This window comes from Belonocnema kinseyi, chromosome 5, assembly GCF_010883055.1.
Source record: "Belonocnema kinseyi isolate 2016_QV_RU_SX_M_011 chromosome 5, B_treatae_v1, whole genome shotgun sequence".
In the NCBI taxonomy this organism is placed as follows: Eukaryota; Metazoa; Arthropoda; class Insecta; order Hymenoptera; family Cynipidae; genus Belonocnema; species Belonocnema kinseyi.
Genome location: NC_046661.1, coordinates 127,826,197 through 127,847,011, shown reverse-complemented (window position 1 = coordinate 127,847,011; position 20,815 = coordinate 127,826,197). Strand labels below are relative to the sequence as shown.

Here is a 20,815-nt window from a genome sequence, read left to right as displayed (position 1 = left end):
TTTAAATTACATTTTTGCGAAAGCTTTTTGTATTTTTTTAATTCAAAAATATTATGCACATTTCAAAAAAAGCGTTAAAATGTAAGCAATAATTTTTTCTTTGAATGAAGAATTCAATTTTGTATCACCTACTAAATTTGTAAATTTTCCAATTCGAATATTTTATAAATCGGCAATTTTCTGTCGCGAATTTTATTATTCGGTAATTTTCCATTTCGGTAATATTATAAACTGTCGAGAATGTTTTTATTCGGGAATTTTTCAATTCGGGAATTTTATAATTCTGAAATTTTACTATTCGAAAATTTTATTATTCGGGAATTTTCCAATTCGGTATTTTTATTTTTCGGAAATTTTATTATTGGTGAATTTTATGTTTTGGAAATTTTCCAATTCGGTATTTTTATTTTTCGGTAATTTTATTATTCGCGTATTTTATTATTTAGGAATTTTCCAAATCGGTATTTTTATTTTGCGGCAATTTTATTATTTGCGAATTTGATTAATCGAGAATTTTCTAATTCGGGAATTTTACAGAGTTGGGAATTTTATTTTTCGGGATTTTTCAGTCCCGTTGAATTTATACTTTGCATATCAAATGGGAAAATACATTTTGATTTATTCTGAATATAATTTCTTAATTTTTACGTTATTTTTGTAATTTTCAAATTTGTAGTTAAGACGTTTAAAAACATTTTCTCCAAATTTCATTGTTTGATTATTGAATGATTTCTTATTATTATTCTTATTCTTGAATAAATTATTTCAAATTGTATGTATATTTAAAAGTAAATTTTCAATTGCATATGCAAATTCTGTTTGAAGTTTTAAATTTATGTGAGAGACACTAAATTTCCGAGAAAATCGTGTTTGTGATTAAATTCTTTGTAAAGATCTTCGTTAAAAACTCTCAGCTTCAAAAGCAAGAAGATTAGAGAATAGCAACGAATATATGTGACAGTTGGCGAAAAAAGTGAACAAAAACAAATGCCTGTAAAAAACGATTATGCTAATTCGAGTTGGTTAAGTTCTGCACTTACTCCACTTATTTTCATTTCGTCGACTTCTTATTACGCAACTTGTACATTATTATCGAGTTTTGTTTTAATATATGAATAAACGAATTTAAATAGTTTTCAAGCTCAAGACTAATTTTAATATTGATAAATAAATCTTAAAAAATAAAAAATAATTATTTATGAAATATTTGTCAGGATTATTTTTATATATTTTTTTTATAAATAAATAAATTAGAATGTAGATATCAAAATTGTTTTTGAAAGTTTCGAAAATGTATTAAAATCGATTTATTATATTTAAGTCGTTGGATCATTTAAAATTCAAAGGAATTTAAATTGAAAATTTCAAAGTCAAAGTTCCTAAAAGTCTGGAATTTTGAATTTCTTTTGCATAAAAAAAATTATAATATAACATGAAAATTAATTAGATAATTTTTCCTAACATTAAAAAATCCATTCTCCGTTATTTAAAGCGTTGAAGGCGGGACAAAATTAATGTAAAACTTTAAAATTAAATTATTCTAAAAAAACTTTCAAAATGAAAATTAATTTCAAATGGGAAACATTATAAATGAAAAAATGTCGAATACGGAGCGTTGCAAATTAAATGAATTCTAACTTCATAAAAACTGAAAAAATTTAGTCAACAAGAATTGTTGTGATATTAAATATTTTTTATACTCAAACACTTTAGAATTTCAATTAATTTAAGTCAAAAATTGACTAAAAATTAAGTAAATTAATTAATTCGCTAAAAATGATGAATGATTAAATTTTTAATTATGCTTTTTAAAATTCTCTGACAAAAAATTTATATATGATTTCAAGAATAAAAATAATATTTTCAAGTAAGAAAATATTGTTGTCAATGAAAAAAACTGTAAAAACCACAAAAACTATTTATTTTAACAATTTTTTTTGCAATTGACTTTTATCTTGCTATAGCTTCTTAACTAAACTTTTCTATGGTCGAAATCGTTAAAACAATTAAAAAAAATTTTTTTTAAGCAAATAACTGTTTTTTGAATATTATTCGCTAATTTTCTAAATTGGAAGCAAAAATTAAATTACAAAAAAATATTTTTAAACTGATTATTTTTCATAAACTCTTTTGTAAAAACTAATACGTTTATATTATTTATTTTTATAAGGTCTAAAATACAAACAGTAATATTTTTCATATTATAGAAAATAACTTAGAATATTATTTTGATACTTAAAATAATAGGAAATTAAAAAAAAAAACAATGTTTTTCATTTATTCTGAAGGCATTTAATTTCGGATTCTTTAATTAAAAATCTATTAAATAGAAAATTCTTCAACTTTTATATTTTTTCATAAATCATTATGATTATAATATTATTTAATATTATAATTATAACTATACAATTTTTGATTCTGAAAAATGTAAGTTATCTTCGAAATTTATTGACTTTTTGGTTTAAATTCCAATAATTTTGGTAAAAAAAACATTTCTCGATGAAAATTGCCAACGTGACTTAAAATTGTTACAAAATGATCAATCTTCCCTGAAACATAATGATTTTTAATTAAGTTGTTTTTAATTTATTTGTTTCTAAGTTTATAAAAATATAATTTTTCTACGATTCTTGAGAAAATTCAAAAACTTTTTTGAAAATTGCAGATGTGTAAAATCAGAATATAAAAGAAGTTCATCTTCAACTAAATAATTCAATTTTCAAACAAAAAACATGGATTTTCAACAAGAAAATTAATAGTTGATACTTAAATTCCAAAATATTTTAATTTTAAATAAAAAAGATTTCAATTCATCCAAAAAATAAATTTTTTAAGAGAATAATTGAACCTCTAACCGAAAAAAGATTAAGTTTCAACTACTTGTATAAAAAATAATAATAATAAATATTTTTCGTAATAGACAAATTTTCTACAAAACAGTTCATTTTTTAACCTGTAAATATGGATTTTCAACAAAAAAGTTAATTTTCCACCAAAAACTACGAATTTCCAACAAAAATTTAGCAGTTGATGTTTCAGTAAATAAATATTTATATTTTAAATTAAAAAACAGTTGAATTCATAAAAAAACGATTTTTTAAGAAAATAGTTACTCAATCAAAGAGATTTGAATTTTAAGCCAGTTAGTTGCGATTTTAATTTTTAAAAAAAGACATTTTTAGTAAAGGAACTGATTTTGCCAACCAAAAATACGAATTTTCCATAAAAAAAATTCTTCAGTCTAGAAAGAAGAAAACTTTTAGGCAAATCGTAATTTGAAGCGAAAAATAATTTCCGCTACAAAATAAAAATTTCTGATAACTATTTATTTTTTCAGTTTCTAGATTTAATTTCTTTAAGATTCTACAAATTAATTTTTTCTAGGTTTCTCGAGAAAATTCAAAACGAGTTTTGAAGATTTCAGATATGTCGAAATAGTATCCAGAATGTTTCTAAGGTTTTTTTATTTTACAGTATTTTATCAAATTCAAGAAATATTTAAGTCAGTTTAAAATATATTTAGTATTGTTTTACGTTTAAAAAACACTTAAAAATATTTTATAATATTCCAAGGAATCTTCAAAAAAGAAATTTTTTTTTACTTTTGAAAATCTTAAAAAAGTTTAATTTCGAAACTTCAAAAATTGACACTTTTTAAAAAGTTTCTTCAAATCTTTTCAAATTTCAAATCATTTTTTCAAGATTTTAAAAAACTTCTAAATATCTTTTAAAATAATTGCAATTTTTCCTAATCTTTTTTTAATTCTGCAAAAGAAAATTGTTTCGAAATCTTCCAAATTTCTTTTCCTAATTTTTGAAAATGTTTTGTAATGTTTCGAAATCTTTGTAAAAAATTAAAAATGTTCCCGGAAATATTAAGAAAAATTGTTCATTCTCTTAAAAACTTTAAAAATTCAAATTTGAACTTTTTCTAAAGCACTGTAATCTTGTAAAATTGAAACACTTGGCTTTAAAATCTCCATTATTTTCCGAAATTGTAGGAAATTATTTGAAATGCTTCCGATTTTTAAAAATATCTTCTTATTATCTTAGATGCTTTCAAAATCCTTAAAAAAACTTCCAAATTTTATTTCGAACTATTAAAAAAACTATATTTTGATAAGATTTAAAAAAATCTTTTAAAATCTTAAATTATTTTATTATTATTATGATATTATTTTCCAGTATTGAAAAAATTGATTTTAAAATTGTTCTGTTTTATCAATAATGTTCCGAAACATTCAGAAATAAACTTTATCATCAAATAATTTTGGTAAAAAAAAGTCACTCTTATTTTCACCGTTTAAAATTGATTCCAAAAATTTGGAAAATTATATGCTTTCTAATTTGAAACTTAAATTAGGATCTTGAAACAAAGTCGCTAAAAAAATTAATTTTCAAATTATTTATCACAATTTATAAAATTCAATAATTTTAGTCAGAAAGTGAATGGATGAATTCAAAGATGATTATTATTAATTAAAAACGACACATTTTTAAAAGAATTAATTATAATTTATAAGAATTCTCTCAGTGAATTTTTTACAAGACTTTTATTGAATCGAGGACTTTTTTAAGTAATGTATCGATACGTATCTGTGTGGAACAGTGATAATTTGGCGAAGGATTCAAATTCATCAAGCGAAGAGCGAAAAGAAGATCAAGATGAAAATGATAGTCCGAGGGACAGATTGTCGCCTCGAGATTCTTGCCCCCGTGAGTAAAAATTTTTTGGCATGATTTTAATCATTTATTTTAATTTTTATTTATTTTTCTTTTTGAAAATTTATATTAAAAATTTTCGTTTCAAAAAGGGAGACGTCCGGAAAATACCGAGAAAAAAATATTCGTAATATAATATTCCCAAAAATATACAATTGTCTATAATTAAACATTTTTTTCATAATTAAATAAAAAATATGTTTATCAAGTAACAGTATTCTATTATTTATTACTTTTTATAATTTCGGTAATTTTCTATTTAAAATATTTTCTTGTTTAGAGTATTTTTTTTATTTTCCAGTGATATAAAAACAAGTAGAAATTTATGTACCGAAATAAATTTGGGTTTTTATTTTTACACGGAATAAATAAATTAAAAATTAAGTTTTCATAAATTATGAAAGGAAAAGATTTTAATTTCCGAAGTCAGAAATTTTCTTTGAGCCAAGAACTTATTGCAAATTTTTTGAATACAGAGTTTTTGTTAGGAAAAAAATAATATAGAATAAAAAATGTTTAAAATGTGTCTTAAAGTTAGAATTTTTTGAAAATTTAAATAAAATATGTTTTTTGAACATAACAAAATTGAATTGAATAAATTTTAATCAAACATTTTTTCTAAGTTTACAATGGAACAAATTTTTTTTACTAGCCAAAACTCTACTTAAAAAATTCGCCATGATTTTTTTGTCCACAGACAATTTGTCAAAAATTTGGGATTTTCGGGCACATTTTAGTGTATAATGATAATAAAATATTCGAGATAAAACATATAGATTGCAAATAAATTATTTTGGCTATTTTTTTAGCATTTGTCAATGTCGTCAATGTGTCAAGTTATAGTCCAGATAGCAACAGCACCCGACGGTAAGAAATTATATATTTCCAAAAATCAGATATCCTTTGAAAAATAGTTATTCTATAATTTAAAAATTAAAATAACATTACTGAGCATGTCATTTAAATAAAAAACATTATTTTGAATAAATAATTATTTAATGTTTCTCAAAAAAAAAAAATGTTAACAATGTTTTTTTTGCAGTTACATTTTTTCTTAATATCACTTCTCACCAGTGTTTGAAGAATGGTTAAATTAAAAAAATTAATCATTAATTCTAAACAAAAAATTCGTTTGGAAGATTACTCAATTCTTTCTAAAATTTAAAATATTCAATTTGTAGAAAATTTTTCTCATGGAAAGAAGACATGATTTATTTAAATTTAAACATTTAAAAAAATAGTAGGAAGTGACTGAGAGAATAAAATCAATCACATAAACTATAGTTAAAATAATTATTTCTCTTCAGTTTATTTTGTATGAAAAACTTTTCAAATGAACAAAAAAAAGTTATTATAATAAAATTTTTGTTAATAATTGAATATTTTTAATGTCGCTTCTTGCCAATTTTTCAAAAATGGCTTAATTTTAATAAGTAATATCTTATTTTTCTGAAGAAAACATTCCCTGCAAGCCTTCTGTTTCCTATAAAAAAGAAGATAATCTTCAAATATAGTTATTTTTTGGAAAATGTTTTCGTATAAACAAATTATTTCTAAAATCTCAGCCATAGAGAAAATTAGTTTCACAATTTTAAAATTGTGAAAATTCGACTTTTCGGTTTACAAATTCGCCTCTTTTGGTAGAAATTTAATCATTTTTAAAATTAAAATTAGCAAATTTTTTGTTTAAAATTAAAATATTTTTTGGATGAGCATTCAACTATTTTATTGCGAATTTGTAAATCGAAAAGTCCAATTTAAAAAAAATATTGCAGTTAAAAGAGCTTTTTCGATCCAGAAAATTTTTTTAGGCATATTATAATTTGAAGGAAGGAATAATTTTAACCACAAAATAAAATTTTTTAATTACTATTGTTTTTGAATTATTTTTTTAACTTGCTCTGTGGTTATATAAATATAATGTTTAAAATTTTTTCAAATGTTCAAAATATTTTCAATCTAGAAAACTCCAAAAATTCCGGAATTCCTGACAATTTTTGAAATATTTTATAATATTCTAAGATATTTTTCTATATTTTCTTAAACATTTTTTCATTATTTAAAAAAAATCTTTCAAAAATTTATTTAATTTATAAATCTTAGAAAATCTACATTTTGTTTTATATTTTTTATCATTTTTAACATTTTTTTAAAGACTTCTAAATAATTGTTAAAATAATAGAAATTTTTCCAGATTAAACAAAAAAAATTTGTAAAAATTAAGAACACTTTATAAATGTTTCGAAATTTTTCAAAATTTAAAAATATTTTTATTCTAGAAAACTCCTAAAATTCCTGAATTCCTGACAGTTTTGGAAATTTTTTATAATATTCTAAAGTATTTTTCTATATTTTCTTAAAATTGCATTTTTTTATATAAGAAATCACTTTAAATATTCCCAGGAATCTTAATAAAAATTTTTCATTATTTAAAAAAAAATCTTTTAAAAACTTATTTAATTTATGAATCTTGAAAAATCTACATTAAAAAAAATGTTTTTTTTTAATCATTTTTGACATTTTTTCAAAGACCTCGAAATAATTGATAAATAACAGAAATTTTTCTTAAGATTTAAACAAAAATTAAAAACAATTTAAAAATGATTTATAAATGTTTAGAAATTTTTCAAAATTTTAAAATATTTATAATCTGGAAAACTCCAAAAATTCCTGACAATTTTGGAAATTTTTTATAATATTCTAAAATATTTTTCTAAATTTTCTTAAAATTGCATTTTTTTATATAACAAATCACTTTAAATATTCCCAGGAATCTTAATAAAAATTTTTCATTATTTAAAAAAAAAACTTTCAAAAACTTATTTAATTTATAAATCTGAGAAAATCTATATTTTGTTTTATATTTTTTTTTATCATTTTTGACATTTTTTCAAAGAATTCTAAATAATTGTTAAAATATTATAAATTTTTCCTAAGGTTTAAACAAAAATGTTCCAAAGTAGTAAGAAAAAATGTAATTGCAAAAACATTATTTATATAAATTTTTTTTCGTAAGTTTCCAATTTTTTTCAATAAAAAAACCTTTTTTTCATTTGAAATATTATCATCAGTAATATTATTTTTATTCTCAAAATTAAAAACTATTTTTGCCATGGATCTGACTTTTGGCGCCTCACACTACTTTCAACATGAATTTAGTATTAAATATTTATTTCGTATTTTTATAAAAAAAATGTCTTTAGTTTAACAGATACAACTGTAGATTCGGAAATTGAAATGGGATATAATATTGATGCAGCGATCGATTTGCGCCTTAGGATTCGACAATTCGATGAGGAGAATGCAAGTCTCAGAGAGGAAGTTTTGCGAGTCGAGGACCTAAACAGCAATTTACAGCAACGGATTAACTCCCTAAATCGTCGCTTGTGAGTAATTTTTTTTCTCAAGAATATTATTATTTAATATTCCAAATTTAAATAATAAAACTGTGGTTTTCCGTTGTCAGATTTTCAATAAAGAATTTCAAAATTACTTAAAATTGTTTAAAAAATTATCAATCTTCTACCAAATCTAAATCTATAAATCAGAAATTATTCAAAAGTTTGTTTATCTTCTTTGAAATTTAGTGATATTTTATTAAAAGTGACGATTTCTTATATAAAACGCCAAGTTAATAAAAAAATTGTGAATTTAATGACTGAATAATAATCTGAAAAATCTTTTATGATTTTTTAAATTTAAAAGAACCATTTTCAACGAAAAACACTAAAATAACATAACAAAAAATTATTCCAAATTGTAAATATTCTTTGAAATTAATTTAAGTTTGTTTAAAATAACCGATCCTGATGAAAAACGGTAACATAACCTTAAATTGTTCAAAAATTGGCAATATAATTTTTAAAAAATTTTAAATACCAATTTTCGGAGAAAAACACAAGCATAATTTAAAATTATTAAAATATGCTAAATCTTGTTTGAACGATAATAATTTTTATTTGAAAATGTAACAATTTTCGATGTAAAATGCCGAGACGTAACCTAAAATTGTTCAAAAATAATTAAACTTCTTTGAATTCTAATAATTTTTTAATAAAACTTTTTATTTTCGAAGAAAAATACTATGGGAATTCAAAATTTTTTTATAAATGGTGAATTTTATTATTTAAACCAAAGTTATTAATTTTAAATTTAATTATTTGTGTTTAAAAATGCAAATTTTTGGTGAAAAGTTAGCTAAAGGCAAAATGTTATCGGAAAATTGTAAATATTCTTTAAAATTGAATTACTTTTTATTCAAAAAACTAATGATTTTTTTTCGGAAATAAGCGATTACTCATGAAAAATGTTAATCATTTTTGTTTAAAAATTTTAATATGCAATAAAAACGCTAACTTTTTAAATTTGAATTGTTTTAAAATCGCTTAAGTATTTGTGAAAATATTGAAATATTTGTGAAATATTTTTAATATTAAAAATTAAAAATACCCATTTTCGACGAAAAGCACTAACATAAAATAACAAAAATTTATTCTGAAATGTAAATATTCTTTGAAATTTAATATTTTTATTTAAAATAACCGATTCTGATGAAAAATGTTAACATAACCTTAAATTGTTTCAAAATTTTTAATCTTCCTTGAAATTTATTTCGGGTATAAAATGCTGAAATATCCTAAAATTGGAATTTTGATGATTATTTTTGTTTGAAAATGTTAATTTTCGATGAAAAAAAACAGCTTACTATTTTATTATCAAATTATTATAAAGAAAAAAATTCCAAACTTAATTTAACCACACAAGAGTTAATATTTATCCAAATAATTTAATTTTTCAAATAAAAATGATGAATTCTCAACAAAAAATGTAATAATTGATATTTCAATCTAAAGATATTTTTATATTAAATTAAACAAAGTTTTATTTGTTCAAAAAAGTTCATATTTAACGAAATATTATAATTTTCAATCAATATAATAAATCATTATAAAAAAAATTACTTTTTGAGAAAGTTGCTGATTTTTTAACCAATGAGTTGAATTTTAATCAAAAAAAAACTTGTTGGGAAATTTGAATTTGAAGAGGGAAATAATTTTTAATACAAATAAAAATCCAAAGTTTTAATTTTCCGAAAAGTTCTGAAATTCCAAATATGTTTTTAACTCACTTGAATATGAATATTTCTCCAAATTTTCAAAAATCTTCTAAATTCGTTTTAGTTAATTTTAGAAATATTTTGTAATGTTTAAATTTTCACCTGAAATTAATTTTTCAAAATATAGAATCAGTCAAAACATTCCCAGGAATTTTAAGAAAATTTTTTTATTATCTTGAAATCTTTCAAAATCTTAAACAAAATTTCAAAACTTTATCTCGAAATTTTCAAAATCTACATTGCGTTTTGAGCTTTTATAAATCTCTTCTTTTTCTTCCTTACAAATCTTTTTTTGAGAATTTTAAAAATCTTTTGGATTGTTTTGAAATTTAAAAAATATATTATCTTGAAAAAAATATTGTAAAATAATAAATTATTATTAAATTTTCTTTCGAAACATTAAAAAATCTACATTTTGTTTTACATTTGTAAAAATCTTTGAAGATTTCAATTACTTTTTTATCTTTTAAAAACTTCTAAGTATCCCTTCAATTTATTCGATTTTTAAATAAAATTTTGCATTATTTTTCGTTATTTTACTAAATCACTTAAAATGTTTTAAAATATTTATAAATGTTACTTTAAAATTAATTTAAAAAAATAAAAAGTCATTGAATATTTCCAAGTATCTCAAGTTTGTCTAATTATTTTGAAACCTTGAAAAACTCTTAAAAAAGCTTAAAAATTTATTTGAAAATCTTCAAAAATCTACGTTTGGTTTTTATTTCTTCGAAATCTTCAAATTTAAAATTATTTCGGAAATTTCTGAAAAACTTCTGTATATCTTTTAAAATGCTTCGAATATTTTTTTAAACTTTGAAAAAAATGTACAAATGAAGAAAAAATGCCTTAAAATTATCCAGATCCATTTTGGAAAATTTTACTAATTATTTTAAATGTTTTAGTCTTTCTAAATATTCTCTTAAAATAAATTATGTAAAATAAAAAGTCTTTTAAATTTTTCTCATAAATCTTAAGAAATTCCTTTTATTCTCTTGAAATAGTTTGAAAATCCTTGAAAACCTTTAAAATATTCTGTATTTTTTTGTTCGAATTCTTGAAAAATCATATTTTGTTTTAAGTTTTTTGAAATCCTTTCAAATTTAAAATGATTTTGAAATACATGTATTTTAAAATGAGTTTAATTTTTCCAATAATAATTGTTTTTGACAATTTTGTAAATCATTTGACATCTTTAAAATCTTTTTAAAAATTTTCTTATAATAAATCATGTAAAATAAAAAATCATTAAAATTTTTTTTCACAAAATTTTATATTTTTAAATCGTAATCTATCGAAATCTACATTTTATTTTACGTTTTCTGAAATCTATTCAAATTTCAAATTATATTAAAATTTTTTTTAAACTTCTAAATCTCTCTTAAACTTATTCTAGTTTTTTTTTCTAAAATTTTGTGATCTTGCAAAAAAAAAACCATTTTGCTTTACAATCTTGTACATCCTTTCCCAAAATTTTTGAATCGCGAAAAAAAAATTATATTAAAACCTTTTAAAATTTTAAAAATGCTTCATAATCGTAAAAAATCTACATTTTGTTCAAAATTGTTAGAAATATTTTCAACTTTTAAACTATATTAGAATCCTTTCATAACTTCGAAATATATTTTGAAATATAATTTAAAGTTTTCTTAGCATTTTTTAAAATCCTGCACAAATTAAAAAAATTTTCATAATTTTCATTTTTCTCTTTTTTTTTAATATGCGAAAAAGTTGATAAATTATAGTCTAGTAGCAAAATGTTAAAAACAAAATTATTTCCTAATATTAAAAAAAAAGTTACTACTAACATTTTTTCTTTCGCTAATACTTTTTAGACACTTTAAGAAATAAATTTTATCAACAGGTTATGAATAGAATTTTTGCTCTTATTATTAAAGAATTATTTAAAATTTTCTCTTTTCTAAATAAATTTTTAGAATTCAAATGCCCCACTTAAAAATTCAAACTAACAAAATTCAAGCAACAAACATTTCATGGAATAGAATATAAAAATTTAAAAAACACACTATTTTATTTTAAATTATTTATTTTTTTTCAGAGAACAGATGAGCGTTCAATGCAGAAATCTACAGAGGGAAAACGACGAACAAAAAGATCTTCTCAGCGATGCTGAGCAACAGGAAAAATCTAGCAAGCTGGCATTGCACAAAGCTTTGAAAGAAAAGGTCCTTTCGGAAAAAAAACTGGCAAGCATACAGTCTCATGTAAATAATTTTCATATTTTTAACAATATTTTCATCCACATTTTTCAAAAATTATTTATAAAAATGCTTTTTTATTTTTTAAGGATGAGAGCATCACAAATTTAAAATCTCAGTTAGCAAAGGCTCTCCAAGAGAATAAAAAATTATCGAAAAAGAACGACGAAGTTAATAAAGCTTTTGAAGAGAAAAACTATGAATGCGATTCTTTAAAGCAGACTATTCTCGAATTGGAAAATACAAACGAGAAGTTACAGCAAACTTACGAATCTACGATTCAAGTAAGTTTTTTTTCAAACTAGACTATGATGTGCGCGCAAACGAGTGCGCTCACTTTTGTACTCCTGTTTATCATTTACTCAATTTTATAATAACAATTTATTTTTCTAAATTTTCTGATTTCTGAATTTTCTGAATAAAAATAGATTTTTAGGATAAAGTGCGGTATAGAAATACATTAAACAATATTTTGACGTAACACAACAATGCTTTTTTGATATTTTTTTTAGTTACACACATTTTCAAATTATTTATAAGTCCAGAAGTATCAGCAGTTTTTTTTTCGAATGATATAAACTTTATCATTTTCATGAGATAATTAGGAGAGATTTTTAAATATTTTAGATATGTCAAAAAAAGAATGTAGAAGAGTTAAAAAATATGTACTTTATTTTACAGGATTTTACAAATTATTAGAAAATTATTAGCCTTTTCAAAAGATATTTAGGGTTCTTATAATTTCAGAAAAAATGATAAATATTCCATAAGTTCTCGGAAATGCTTCCAAGGTTTAAAATATTTTAAATCTATGTAAAGCCTCTTGAATTCCTCAAAATATTTTTAAATGAATGAATTGTTTTCCAATTTTTCTTGAAATTTTCAAAAATTATTTAAAATGTAAAAAAGTAAGCGAAAAAATTTCTTAGAAATTTAAAAAAATTATAAAAGATTTTTGAATATTTCAGATTCTTCAAAAAAAAATCTAGATTGAAAAAATAATATTTTACGCGATTTTACAAAATAATAAGAAAAGTTCGAGCCCGTTTGAAATAAATATATATAAAATGCCTCTTAAATTGTTTAAAATATTTTTACCTGGCTGGAATTTTTCTTTTTGTTTAAAAAGTTTCAGATAAATCTGCATTTTTTAAAAATCTTCTGCAGTTTAAAAATCGTTTTTATTCTCCTTTAATCTTCGCCGTATTTATAGAATTTTATGGTTTATTTTATTTTGTATTTTTAAATGTTACCAAATTGAAACATTTTGCTTGAAAATCTTCTACTCTTTTTTGAAATTTAAGGAAATATTTGATGTTTCAAAATCTTTTTGAATTTTCTCCTAAAGCTCATTTTTTAAATTCAAAAATCGAAAGGAATTGTTTTGGGAACCTGAACAATTTATGCATTATCCTGAATTTTTAAAAAAGTCCTAAAATATCTTATAAATTTTCATTGTTTTTTAATCGTTTCAAAACTTCTACATATCTCTTAAATTTACTAAAATTTGTTCCAAAATTATATATTCTGATACGATGTTGCTTTAAAAACTTTTAAACCCTTTTTTTTTTAATTTTATGAAATAATTTGAAACGTTTTGTAATCTTTTGTAATAATCTCTTAGAAGTCATTATTAAAAAATTGTTTGAAATTTTTCCATGAATATAAACTATATATTTTTCCTTCTCTTGACACCCTAAAAAAATATGTTTACCTAAATTTAAATAAAATCCTGGAAAATTGAAATAATTTATTAAAATCTTCCATATTTTTTTTCAAAACAATTTTTAAAACTTAAAAATTTTTAATTATTATTTCAAAATGAAATATTAACTACTTAAAATTTTCCCAAAATTGTTTAAAAAGTATTTAATCTCAAAATCGTTCGAAATTATTAAGACGCTTCTATTGTTTTAATTCTGAATATAAGTTTTTTCAATAATTTTATTTTACTTATCTCTCTGAAATTAAAAAAAAAAATTACTTAGATGTAAAAAAAGAAAACATTTTTTTCTTTTTAAAAACTCTGGAATTATAATCTGGTAGCAAAATGTTGAGAAAAAATTAGTCATCTAAGAATTAATTGATTTTTTCATAAATGATAACATAAAAAGCATTAAACAATCATTTAAATTCAAACATAGAAATAATTTGTAGTCTATATTTTCTTTTAATATCAAATTTATTTCTGCAAATTTGTTTTATTGGTAACTTTTGACACTAATTTCAGAAAAAAAATCAAATAAATAATAATAAGTTAACTTTTAATATTCAAGTTATATTCAATATTCCATTATAGAAACTGTAAGTCAATAATTAAATTATGTTACTTCAAATTAAGGAACTAAGTTTTAATCTTTATTTACTTTAATAATCAGAAAACGTGAATTAACTAATAATCCATTGACCGTTTTACAAAAGAAAAACCATTAAAATATAATTTTGTTATAAAACATTCAAATAACTTTAACTTTATATATTTTTTTAAATTACTTTTATTTGTAAAACTGACCTAATATTAATTTAAGGGAAAAAATTCAAACATTTTTAAAAATTCTTTTGAAAATTGAGTGAAAATATTAGTCTCAGAACACCAGCATAAGTCCAAAAAATTATTAATTGAAATAGAGATACTTTAAAAATAAATTGATTTATATTATTTAAATCATATGCAATGTTTCATTATATAAACCAAAAGTAAATAATAAATTTATTTGTTACTCATGTTACTTTTAGAAAATAATAATTATTAAACTATAATCCTCACTAAAATCTTTAAATAATTTTTAGTTGATACATTTTTTTAAAATTTAAACTTTCATTTCTAAAATTCGTCTCTACTAAGAACCTCGTAAACTAATTCCAGAAAATGTGAGTTTTGATAAAATCAGTTGATAATTAATAAATCATTTCACACAATAAAAAGCATTACACAATTATTTTCATGAAAATATTCAATTAATGTTTACATTATATTCTCATTCAAATTTGAAATTGCATTTCTCTACATTTAATTTATTAATAAGCTTTCTAAGTAAAAAAAATTCAAATATGTGTACATATAATTTAAAAAATCGAATTTAAATACTCATTTCACAATTTATATTATTTAACATTAGATTTCAATATAAACTTTAAATTATTATTCCTGTAACATTGAATAAACCACATTCTTAAATATTAATACATAATAATATTATAATTCGTTTTACCGAATTTATACTTATTTTCCTATTCGCTTTTTTTAAAGGAATTTTTTCCCCCTTTTTCTGAAAAACTTTGTTATTTTTAATTTTCGGTTTAATGCGAACTGAATTAATAGAACCTATTTTTGGTTTGAAAGTTTACTCTTTTTTAATTGAAAAATCAAATATTATATTTTTGGATCAGAATTCATCTCGTTTTGTTCAAAATTCTACTATTTGGATAAAATTTGAATTATTTCGTTAAAAACTGAACTATTCTTTGTCGAAGTCATTATTTTTTGTAGAAAATTAAACTGTTTTTTTAAACATCCTTTTTTATTGACAACTACTTTTTCTAACTGAAAATTTGACAATTTCGTTTTTTGTTGAAAATTCGTCTTTTTTTTAAGTTCAACTGTTTTTTTTTTTTTTTTTTTTTTAAATTCAAAATTACAATCTTTTTTGTTAAAAAGTCATGATTCTTCGTCGCAAATTCAACTGTTTTGTTGAAAATTCCTTTTTTTAATGAAATATTTACTTTTTCTAATTGAAAATTTGATTAAACAATTTTTTGGTGAAAATTGGGTCGTTTTTGGTGAAAAAATTAATCGATTTTCGTTGTCAATTCAAGTATTTTGTTGAAACTTAATTTGTTTTTGTTGAATTCAACTGTTTCTTACGTATTTTGAATTAGTCTTCTTTTTCATAATTCTTAGTCAAAAACTCGCCTTTCTGGCTAGTAAATTTGTTTCTTTTTATTGAAAAGTCATCGTTTATTATTTAAAACAAATTTTGGTTGAAAAGTCATCTTGTTTGTTTAAAACTTAAATATTTTAAATTGAAAAGTCGACTATTATATTTTCGATTCAGAATTCATGTCTTTTGGTTAAACATTCGACTATTTGGTTCAAAATTTAATTATTTGGTTGGAAACTTAATTATTTTTTGTTAAAAAGTGATTATTCTTTGTCTAAAAAGAAACGGTTTTTGTTGAAAATCCTTTTTTCTTCTTAATTTTTTCTTAATTGATAAAAAATTGTTCTTTTAGATCGAAAATTCATCGTATTTTAATAAAAGTAATCTTTTTTTGGTTGAAAATTTAATGTTTATTGTCAAAATTAATCTTTGTCAAATTAAAACCTCAACTCTTTCAGCTGAGATATACTTACGATCAGAATTCATCTCTTTTGATAAAAAATGTACTATTTGGTTCAAAATTTTAATTATTTTGTTGAAAATTAAACTAATTCGTTAAAAAATTATTTTATTGCTTGAAGATTAGACCATTTGATTGAAAATTAATTTTTTTGTTGCTTTAAAATTAATTTTTTTTAAATTTAACTTTCCTAAAAATTAATCTTTTTCATATAAAATTAATTTTTTGAAATGACAGTTTAAATCTTTCATTTTTTGTGAAAAATAAATCGTTTTTAGATAACAACTCAACTACTTTATTGAAAATGAATTCTTTTATTGAAAATTAAACTGTTTTATAGAAAAATTGTCTTTTTGGCTTGAAGATTTGACGTTTTTTATAGAAAATTCGTCTTTTTTGTTAGTAAGATAATATTTTGAACTGAAAAGTTAACTATACCATTTTTCGTGGAAAATAAATCACTTTTAGTTAAAAATTCAAATAGTTAGATGAAAATTAACTATATTTTTTTAAATTAAACTGATTTGTTAAAATATCTTCCTTTTTGTTTAAAAATTCATCTCTGTTGGAGGAAAGTTAATCATCTTCGGGTAAAAGTGCAACTTTTTCTTTAGAAATTAATCGGTTTTGTGTGAGAACTCTGAAAAAATCGTATTTTTTGGTTGAGTTCAACTATTTTTCTAAATTTAAAACTATAATATTTTTCTCTTGAAATATCAATTATTACTTGTTTTATTTTTAATTCATTTTTTTGTTAAATTTGACTGTTTTTTAAAATTTTAAATTAAAACTTATTTCGATTGAAATATCAACGTCATTGTTAACCTTTTTTTCTTAAATATTAATTATTTTATTTTAAAATCTACCACTTCAGTTGAAAACTTAATAATGTTTCAAATTTTAGTTTTTGTTGTTAACAATTAATTTTTTAAATTGAAATTTAACCATTCTTTTTTTTATATAAAATGATTTGTTTTGTTTGGAAATTCAACTTTTTTTTTTGTTAAATTCGTCTCTTTTTCTTAAAATTGTAACTAGTTTTTTTAGATAAAATGTGTTCAATTCGATATAAATTTTTTGCTTTTATTTTTATAGTATTTGAGGGAAAAGAACAAGGAATTGACGAATCAAATTCTGGAGCTGCAGGCGAGATCAAACAGTAGCGGATCCGATAGAGTGGGTTTCTAAATTTTTTTAATTTGAGTTTTTTTTCGAAGTAATTTTTAATTAAAATTTTTTTTTCAATTTTAGTTGTCAGTCACGCCACCGACGGGTTACATACATTCTTACATGCACAGCACTCCTTACGCAGTACCGAAAATTTCTCCTCGCAAATCTTTGTATGCGGAATTGAAAGCCTCGGTAAGTTTTCATATACTAGAACATTTTTTTTCCAAAAAAAAAAAAAAAAAAAAAAAAAAAAAAGATCAGTAACGATTCCAGTAAAAAACATTTTTTTATTGATCTAATGTTATATTCGGCAGCTTTAACGTTGAAAATTAAACTGTGAAATATTGCAGAAATTTTAAAATTGAGTTTTTTCTATTTCAACTGTTGATAATTATAAAATAAAAGTTTTTATAAAAAAAAAACAATGTTAAAAATGTTAAATTTTCATAGTTTTACATGAGAATTTATCAAATAAAAATTGAAATAGTTGGAAATTTAAGAAAATGGAAAATTGAATTTTCAACCATTGAAAATTGATGAAAATTGAAAATTGAGTTTTTAACTGTTGAAAGTATGATTTTCCATTTTTTTTAGTTCCTACCGATTTATAATTAAAAAATGTAAGTTTATACAAAAACAATATTAAAAATGTTAAAATTACATAGTTTTACATGAGAATTTATTAAATAAAAATTTAAATAGTTGGAAATTGCAGAAAATGGAAAATTGAATTTTCAACGATTGAAAATTGAAAATTAGTTAACTGTTTAAGTGAAATTTTCAATTTTTTCATTCCAATCGTTGATAATTAAAAGATAGAAGTTTGTATAAAAAATCATTGTTATAAATGTTCAATTTACGTTGTTTTAAGGATAATTTATTAAATAAAAATTTAAATAGTTGGAAATTGCAGACAATGGAAATTTAAATTTTCAACGGTTGAATATGGATGAAAATTGATTTTTTAACAGTTGATTATTTAACTGTGAAATATTGAAAAGTAAATTTCCAACAGCTTCAAATTAAATTTTCAACAGTTGAGTTTCGAATGTTGAAGAAAATTGAAAATTGAGTTTTCAACTGTTCAAAGTAAAATTTTCCAATTTTTTAAATTTCTAAATTTTATAATTAAAAAATAGAAGTTTATATAAAAAAACAATGTTAAAAATGTTAAATTTTCATAGTTTTACATGAGAATTTATCAAATAAAAATTTAAATATTTGGAAATTTAAGAAAATGGAAAATTGAATTTTCAACCATTAAAAATTAATGAAAATTGAAAATTGAGTTTTTAAATGTTGAAAGTAAAATTTTCAATTTTTTTATTCCTTCCGTTGGTAATTGAAAAATTAAAGTTTTTATTAAAAAAAACAATGTTAAAAATGTTACATTTACATTGTTTTACATGAGAATTTGTCAAATAAAAATGTTAATAGTTGGAAATTAAAGAAAATGAAAAATTGAATTTTCAATGGTTTAAAATTGATGAAAATTCATTTCTCAAGAGTTTCGAATAATGAAGAAAATTAAAAATTGATTTTTTTATTGTCTAAAGTAAAATTTTCTATTTTTTTATTCCTACACTTGATAATTAAAAAATACAATTTTTATTTCAAAAATCAATGTTAAAAATTTTTAATTTACATAGTTCTACGTGACAATTTATTAAATTAAAATTTAAATAGTTGGAAATTGAAAAAAATGCAAAATTGAATTTTCAACGGTTTTTAGCTGTTGAAAGTAAAATTTTCCAATTTTTTTATTACTACCGCTGATAATAAAAAAATATTACTTGATAAAAAAACAATGTTAAAAATGTTAAATATAAATTGTTTTACAGAATAATTGATTGAATAAAAATTTAAATAGGAGGAAATTGAAGAAAATGGAAAATTGAATTTTCAAGAGTTTCAAATGTTAAACAAAATTGTGTTTTTTCACAGTTGAAAGTAAAATTTTCAATTTTTTTATTCCTACCGTTCAAAATTAAAAAATATGAATTTTTATTTAAAAAAACAATGTTAAAATGTTAAATTTACATAGTTTTACATGATAATTTATTAAATAAAAATGTAAATAGTTGGAAATTGAAGGAAATGGAAAATTACATTTTCAAGAATTCCGAGTGTTAAAGAAAATTAAAAAATTGATTTTTCAACTGTTAAATATTGAAATCATGAAAATCAAATTTTCAACAGTTGCAAATTGAGTTTTCGACATTTGAAAACAAATGTTAAATTTACATAGTTTTACATGAGAATATGTGAAATAAAAATTTAAATATTGGGACATCGAAGAAAACGGGAAATTATATTTTCCAGAGTTCCGGATGTTGAAGAAATTGAAAACTGAAAATTGAATGTGGAACATTTGAATATTGAAGAAAATTGAAATTTTAATTTTCCACGATTTAAAATTCAATTTTTGACATTCGAAAATAAGTGTTAAAAATATTATATTTCCATAATCATGCATGGAACTTTCATAAATAAATATTGCACTAGTTGACATTAAAAAAAACTTTAATTTGACAGTTGAAGACAATTAAATTTTAAATGTTAAAAATTTAAGAAAGTTGAATTTTCAAAAGTTGAATATTCAACTGTTAAATATTGAAAGAAGTTAAATTTTTAGCTGTAGAAAATTCATATTTCGAATATTGAAGAAAATTGAAAATATATTTTTTAATTGTTTAAAATAAAATGTTTCAATTCTTTTCAATTTTTAACAGTTGATAATTAAAAAAAAAGAATTTCTATGAAAAAAACGAATGTTAAAAATGTAAAAGTAACCTAGTTTTCATGGGAATCTGTTGAATAAAAATTAAACAGTTGAATCTTGAAGAAAATTGGAAATTTATTTTTCAACGATTGAAAATTCAATTTTGAAGAGTTGAAAACAAGTGTTAAAAATGTTATATTTACATAATTTTGGATGGGGATTTAATCAATAAACATTTCAATAAAGAAAATTTGAGAAAACTAAAATTAGATTATTGAGGATAATTAAAAATTGAATTTTAACTTTTATGAATTAAAGAAATTTGAATTTGCAACAGTTAAAAATTTAATTGTTGAATAGTGAAAAATATTACATTTTTAGCTGTTGTGATAATTGTTAAATATTAAAGATAAAAATTGAAAATGTAATTTTTAGCTATTAAAAATTAAATTTTCTTCAATTTTCAACAGTTGAAAATTGAAGAAAAAACCGAATTTCGTATAAAAAAATTGTCAAAAATATGGT

General features: G+C 20.6%; 1 protein-coding gene across 4 annotated transcripts in view; it reads left to right on the top strand.

The window, feature by feature from the left end:
* LOC117172561 (lymphoid-restricted membrane protein-like) overlaps positions 1-20,815 on the top strand; it is a 171,718-nt gene that overhangs the window by 28,809 nt on the left and 122,094 nt on the right. For all 4 annotated transcript variants that reach the window (XM_033360620.1, XM_033360622.1, XM_033360621.1 and 1 more), the window contains exons 4-10: positions 4,610-4,716; positions 5,532-5,589; positions 7,926-8,108; positions 11,898-12,063; positions 12,147-12,341; positions 17,494-17,574; positions 17,650-17,760. In XM_033360620.1, coding sequence (XP_033216511.1) covers positions 4,610-4,716; positions 5,532-5,589; positions 7,926-8,108; positions 11,898-12,063; positions 12,147-12,341; positions 17,494-17,574; positions 17,650-17,760 — 901 coding nt within the window. The remainder of the gene's footprint in view (positions 1-4,609; positions 4,717-5,531; positions 5,590-7,925; positions 8,109-11,897; positions 12,064-12,146; positions 12,342-17,493; positions 17,575-17,649; positions 17,761-20,815) is intronic.